Here is a 7,131-nt window from a genome sequence, read left to right on the forward strand (position 1 = left end):
AGTCACTAATCGACTCAACACTCATGTTTTTGGAATGTGGAAGGGAGGCAGAGTCCACAGACGAAACCAGTGAATGCAATTGGAAAATATTCAAACTCCATGTTGGAAGAGTCTAGGCTGGGAATCAAACCCAGGACCTTTCATGCTGCAGGGCGACAGTGCTAAAACTGCAACGTCTTGCAGCCCAATACCTATTACATATTACCACGCAACAACTCGTAATTTATTTCCTTAAAATTTTTTGTTTCCTTGGCTTGAGTAATATATAATTAAAAAAACATAAGAAAACATGAGTGAAATCAAACACACAGAGCTTTAATTGAAGAATTGTTAGGAACTATAAAGAGTAGACGGGTTTATCATGTAATCGACATTTTTAAGGTGCCGTTATGTCCTCCACAGATTACCTTTCACTTTTAACATCTGCTATGTGTCCTAAATTTTAATGTTTTGAGTAAAAATATATAAATGAGATCATTGAATTCAAATTCTACATATAAAAGGTAAAAGGTGCAACATTTTGTGTAAAGAAACTTAATTGCGACGCTTCCCCTCATCAGTAAAGTTGGTTACATTTCGTATCATTCTAAAAATAAAAAAAAATTAAATAACTATCCTTTAGACCATTTCCATTATTTGTTTTGATAAATGTGTTAAGGGTTAAAAAACGAAACAAAAAAAACCAACACACTAAAATGGATTTTTCTAAATCTGAGCTCTCATTCTCCGCCATCCTCGCTCTTTTTGACCTCCTCCCTAATCTGTACGTCAGTTTTCTCCTCATCTTCTGCTTTCTTCTTCTCCTCTTCCTTCTCCGCTTCACCTCCATTTTGCTCATCTTTCTGCTCGGCCGCGTTTTGTTCGGATTTCATTTTAGCTGGGTCAGGTTTTGGAGCGTCTTCTTTCACCACCTCTTGAACGTTGTACTTCCTGAAGAGCGTATAGTCTCTCGCCACGCTGACGCAGCACACGGCCTTGATGACCTCCACGATTATCGTCAGTTCGGGGTTTGTTAGGTCCACCTTGTTTTTGGGGTTCAGTTTTCCTACAAGACCTGAGATGGGGAAAAACAAAAGGAATCAGTTTTCTTCAGACTAAAAGCCATTGGATCCTCCACAGACACTGAGGATCTGAACACACCTGCGATGGATTTAATAATCTCCTCTCTCTTGTTATGGCTGCTGTTTCGTGCTTTGAAGGCGATTTGATAAGTTGCGCTGTTTGGAGTTTTGAACCAGGGCTCTAAGAATGTGGTCAGGTACTTCAACATATCTTCCTGGAAAGCCTTGCATGTTCCCGTTACCTAGAGAAAAAAAAACGAAGGATCAGACACAGGGATTGAAAAAAAAAAAAAAAAACATTCACTTCATAACTTACCTATATGTGAGGTCTTAAAAACAGCAAACTGTAACAGATTCAATTTTCCACACCATAATTCAGAATTCCCTCTTCCACCTTTTGCATCTCTTTATATAACATCTAATGTATTTTATTGGGATTTATGTAACAGACAAATGCATGCAAAGATGCATGACCTTCATATTTTAGCCTCCTGTATTTTCATACCCCTGCTTAAATATGATTTAACCAAGTGCCTTAAAATGTCTTTTAATAACTGTCAGGACTCTGCCGGCTCTGCCATTCTCTCCCTTCTCCACAGGTGGCTGGAGCTGACAGGTGGCATCATACACACCTGTGGCTTGTTCAGCGGCGTCCGGCCCCGCTACAAGGTGTTAACCTTGTTGGTACGCTTAGAGGCCTCTGTCTGTGACAGTTTACCTTTTCCCTGCGCTAACCCAAGTCTCCTGTGTTTCCCAGGTCGTTTCTCGTTGTGAAAACCTTTCCAGTGATTCCTCGTGCTCGGACGTCTTCAGCGGAAGATCTCTGGTTCTGACTGTTCTGGATCCACCTCCGAACAATCCCTCCAGCTCCCTTGGTGGTACCAAGCCGGGCTGGAGAACCTTTCAAGTCCTTCTGGTTTCATCAGCTGCCACCGGATTCCTCCTCGGCCGCTGCTGCTGCTGCTCGGGCCCCTCCTCACGGACTTCCATCACCTGCCCGCCTGTCACTCTGTCACCTGCCAACATCTCGGGAGGTTCCTCAGTGAGTCCGTCTCTCCACTCCCCCCGGCCCGGTTCCTTCATCCTTTGGTAGGTTTATTTAATGTTTCCCCTCACTCGTTCTCCCGATCTCCGTCTCTAACTTTGGTTCTCACCGCAGATCGATCAGTCCTGCCTGCGCCGATAGTCCATCTGCTCTACCGTGCCGCAGCTCCCAATGTTTGGTTTCCTCGATGTTTGTTAAATAAACATCTGAAACTGCTCTTGCCTTCTGTGTTCGTTCTGCATGTGGGTCAAGCACCTTAAAACCATGACAATAACTAAAAGGCTAACCATGTCTGGTTTAATCTTGATGTAATTACCACTGCTCTCTAAATAGTAAGAGATTATTTAAAGAACAGTAAAGGAGCACAATCCATTATCTAAACTTGCAGCTTGCTAAAAGCTATGCAGGAACAGAGCACCACAAATATATAGAAATATATATTTTTTTGACAGATCGGAACAAAAATCCGCAACACTGGCTTATGTGCAGTAGAAAAGGAATACTGCCCATCACACTAAACATAGCGGCATGATCTGGAGCTGGTTTTCTACAGCAGAGACGGAATGAATAAATCTATCTTGTTGTGAAATACTGGGGTGGTTCACTTTCAGACAAGAAATTATCCCGAACATACAGGCAGAGTTTAAAATGAATGCTTTAGTTTGGAGGCATATGTGGCATATTCATACAGTAGAATGGCCTAGTCAAAGTTCAGACATAATTCAATTGAAAATTTGTGGGAGGGATTCGGTTTGCAGAAACACTCCATCCAAACTCACTGGCCTTGACACTTTAATACAAAAAGAAATATGACAAAGACTATTAGCTATAATTGCAGTAAAAGGTGATTCTACATTTTATCTCTTAAGCCTCCATAACAAGAATGAATCACGACACATTTCTTTAAAACCTCATCATTTTCCCTTCACTTCACAGTAACATTCTTTTTTGTCTTGGTCTAATAAATAGGGCTGCAACTAACGATCATTTTGCAAATCGATTAATCTGTCGTTTATTTTTTGATTAATCGATTAATAATCGGAGAGCAAAAAGTTCCTCAAAGAAGATTTTTTTGTACAAAATTAAACCAGTTGAAACAAAAAAATTTCCACTTGAGGAGTTCTGGATAGAGCACATTGACAGCCGAAAATGTCTGATCTTAAATGCAAAATGTTTCTATATATATATATATATTTTTTTTAATTTGGATATAATTCCTACTCTAAGCAGGTTTCTCTGTCAGCTAAATCAGGTTTTAGAGTCTCTATATTCCAGTTAACGATAAAAAAAAATTACTAAATCAGTTGACGATTATTTCAATTAATCATAATTAATCCAATTGTTTCAGTCCTACTTATAAATAAGGTTTATTTAAGTAGATGCTCATTTTGAGACAAAATGTGGAAAATTCCAAGGTGCTGCTTTTTTCTTTTTTTTCTTGGAACTTCCAAAATCCACCAATATACTTTTAAAGCGGTATGTTAAAAAAAGGCCTGCAAATATCCATTTTATCCTTGGAAATATATAAAACACTTATATTGTTTACCACACATTGTTGAATTCTTCATCTTTTAAATAACTTCTAAAAAAAAAAAAAAAAAAAAAAAAAAAGTAGAATAAGAGTGAGGTTGATCATCTTCTTACTGGTAGCATCCGAAGTATCACACGGGACTTCTTCTTCTTGGTGGTGTGGAGATCCGACAGAATGTGATGAACCAATTTGTCAGGTTCTTTGAAAAGAAGAAAAAAACTGTTATTAAAATAAACAATCGATCAAAAACCTTAAGGTTTGCCGTTTATTAAAGACCTACCCAGATTCAGAGTTTTGATGAAGATGACGTTGTTGGCGCCGCTCTCCAGGGCCTGGAAGCGCCTCTCCTGTTTGCCTCCAGATGATTTAAGCTGAGCAACCTCCTTCTTCAAAGCGACCTCAATGTCTTCTTCAGCCTCTTCTTCCTCACTGCTGCTGCTTCCTTTGTTGTCCTGAAACTGCCATTTAAATAAAATGCACTGGTTAAAAGCTAAACTAATCAGCTTTATTCTCGTTTCTCCAATAACATGAGAAACAAAATGTTTCTTAGCTTTTACACATCAGCTTTATAACAAAGTTAAAACTTATTTATTTTAATGCAAAGCTGTAAGAAAAACTATGAGAAAAATCAACATATGAAAACACAGGTGTGTTTTTAAACACTGCAGAAATGTCAGCCCAGTGAAAAAAGTCATTAGAATAATTTTGCACAAAAATTAAAATCCAAATAAAGTTTTTTTTTTTTTCTTATAATAATTGCATTTTTTCTTGAATTGAGGTGGTGAGACATTCTGCCAGTGGAATAAGACACTTGACATTAAAAAAAAAACAAACAAAAAAAAAACAATTGCATTGTCTTATTTCAAGTGCATATGGTCTAATTATCTCATTTTACTCAGAATACTTATTCAATTGGTAAATCATCTTATTTACCTACTCAAATTAAGGGTAAATACACTAAATTTAAAAAATCTTATACCCATTTCTAGATCGTTTTTGCAGTGTATAATGAACCAACAAATGAATTATTTGTAGATTCCTTCACTTTAGATAAAATGCATGGATATTGTATATTTATAAATACTGAAGGTGTTTTATAGAGTAGTGAAAAATAGTCTTCCTCCATGTATACAGAATTTATTTCAGTTAAGAAAAAGGCAATAAACTTGAGGGTCTCATCTATTTTTGAAGCATGTAAAGTGATAAAAATAAATAAAATAGATGTGGAATTGCATTTATGAGGCATTGAAATGATGTACATCATTATTAGCCTCAGTTTGAGTCTGTGTCCCTCTATTCTCTAATGGATATAGTTGATCCTATGAGGCCCGCTGGTTACCCTGCAGATTCTATCCCTCCTCGCTTGCTCATTTACTACAATTGGACCAAATGTTCTAGAAATTATTAATAGAAGTATTTCCTCTGGTACAGTACCAAGGGTTTTGAAGCATGCCGCTGTGGGTCCCTTTCTTAAAAGCACAGGCCTCAACCTTTCTCTGTCCTTTTAGGCCTATATGTCACCTTACATATGCACGGCTCAAAAATATTAAAGGAACACTTTGAAAATACATCAGATCTCAATGGGGGGAAAAAAAATCATGCTGTTTATTTATACTTATATGAACTGGGTGATGTGTTAGGAACAAAAGGATGCCACATTGTTTGATGGAAATGAAAATTATCAACCTACAGAGGACTGAATTCAAAGAAACCCCAAACATTACAGTGAAAAAATGATGCAGCAGGCTAGTCCATTTTGCTGAAAATTCATTGCAGCAACTCAAAATGGTATTCAGTAATTTGTATGGCACTCACTCTTTCTCCAGAAACTAGTCCCTTGATTTCCAAACTTAGTTTTATCTGAGGAGAAGGACTTCAATCAGACACATACATATGTTATATTTAGGAAAAGAGAGGCTTAACACAATGAGATTCTTTTATTTTGTCCTTCCACTCAACTTTCTATAATTTGACTGAATATACCATAGTTACACAAGTTAAACAGGAGCAATCTGTAAACTGTGAATTTAATAATATGCTTAAATATAATAACTTTTAGAAGACAGATAAGCTTATTAAGATGAATGCATAAAAAAAAAAAAAACTATCTGGACTGCTTAGAAGAGGCTCTAGAAAAACCAGGTCTAATCTGGGATTGAGTAATCCAGCCAGCAGAGGTAGGGCATCCCACACTGGCCCACCGATGAAATAAAATCTCTATCGCTGTAGGACTGACCTTCTCTGGTCCAAACAGCTGATCTGCGTACTCGTTGAGCAGGTTGAAGGCCTCCGCGGTGCACTTCCTTTCGTTCATGTTGCAGGTGATGAGGATCCCCTGCATCCCCACCTCCAGCTCCCTGCAGCCCTTCCACCTCTTGCCCTGCTGCCCGCCGCTCACATAGCGCTTCTTGCCCCGCTTCCTGGACTCGTTTTGTGCAGCTGACATGTTCCCAACAGATACAAGCTGGAAATCTGTTGATTTAGGCTCTCCACAGACCAGGCTACAGTCAAGGTTCCGCCTCTCAAGCTCCGCCGACTAAACCTACTTCAGCTTTGCAGAATCGCCAGAGATTCTTTAGTGGAAATCTCATCAAATCTATCCAGCATGAGCTGATTTCCGTTCTCACACGTGTTCGGCTTTAAACCGTAAACTGGCTGGTTCGAGTCACAACATTGGACGTTTGTTGGATGTCCTCTACGGCGTTTCGGGAAGGACAAACTCAGCGGCCGAGCCAAAATGCGAAGGGGATATAAAATCGAACCGTTTACAAATATGTCCTCCCCTCCTTATCTGCATAATGAGGCAGAAATGCATACAGAAATGTAAAAACGACAGCCAGAAATAAATAGTGTTGAAGAAATAAGGAGCAATGGTGTAAATATCTTAGAGACCCCCAACCTCTTAGGGGCTGCGCCTCTGACACCTGGTAGGCCCCCTGGACTAGGACGTCTTTGGCAAGCCATTTTAACATAAATTCGGTTTCGTCTGACCGTCCATAATTACGTTCCCGATATCTTAAAATACATTTTGACTAGACAAAACCAAATTTTGACAATCTGGAATGGTAATTTAAGATATCTGTATATACATTCTGATTAGGAAGAACAATAATTCAGTATTTCTTAAATTACATTTTGACTAGTCTAATGTCCTTTCAAAATATCTCAAACTATGTCACCAGATTCATCAATTAAAGCGCCACACATTGGTAATTCATAGCACATACCTGAGGTTACTTGAGTGACTGGTCCTTATTTATACCCTAACACATGCCAGATTTCAACAGGATGGTGAGCCGTTTAAACACGACACCTTTTACTATGTTAATAACTGTGTATAGTTCATTAGACGGTTGGTAAAAAATAAGCACATATAATATGTTTCAAACCGCAATAAAGATATTAACAGAACGATGTATTTGAGTATGTTATTTTTTTTTTTTTTTACACTACAGCTTGGAATTATGGGTAATCCAGGGTGTTGTACTTCATAT

The 7,131-nt window shown here is 38.3% G+C and overlaps 1 protein-coding gene across 1 annotated transcript; it reads right to left on the reverse strand.

Annotated features, from left to right (window-relative positions):
- Positions 1 to 292: 292 nt before the first annotated feature.
- thumpd1 (THUMP domain containing 1) lies at positions 293 to 6,337 on the reverse strand. The gene is made up of 5 exons (XM_015394009.1): positions 5,874 to 6,337; positions 3,918 to 4,095; positions 3,751 to 3,836; positions 1,141 to 1,303; positions 293 to 1,054 (listed from the first exon to the last, which is right to left on the reverse strand). The coding sequence occupies exons 1-5, from the start codon at positions 6,081 to 6,083 to the stop codon at positions 720 to 722; spliced, it is 972 nt and encodes a 323-aa protein (XP_015249495.1). The 5' UTR covers positions 6,084 to 6,337; the 3' UTR covers positions 293 to 719.
- Positions 6,338 to 7,131: the final 794 nt, after the last annotated feature.

This window comes from Cyprinodon variegatus, unplaced genomic scaffold (genome assembly GCF_000732505.1).
Source record: "Cyprinodon variegatus isolate N-32 unplaced genomic scaffold, C_variegatus-1.0 Scaffold667, whole genome shotgun sequence".
Taxonomy (NCBI): domain Eukaryota; kingdom Metazoa; phylum Chordata; class Actinopteri; order Cyprinodontiformes; family Cyprinodontidae; genus Cyprinodon; species Cyprinodon variegatus.

Bases quoted from the DNA above. Each gene is read 5' to 3' on its own strand.
- thumpd1 (XM_015394009.1), bottom strand. From the start codon at position 6,083: ATGTCAGCTGCACAAAACGAGTCCAGGAAGCGGGGCAAGAAGCGCTAT. The intron at 4,096-5,873 runs GTCAGTCCTACA...TTTAAATGGCAG, and splicing joins AGCTGTTTGGACCAGAGAAG to TTTCAGGACAACAAAGGAAG. The intron at 3,837-3,917 runs GTAGGTCTTTAA...TTCTTTTCAAAG, and splicing joins CATCAAAACTCTGAATCTGG to AACCTGACAAATTGGTTCAT.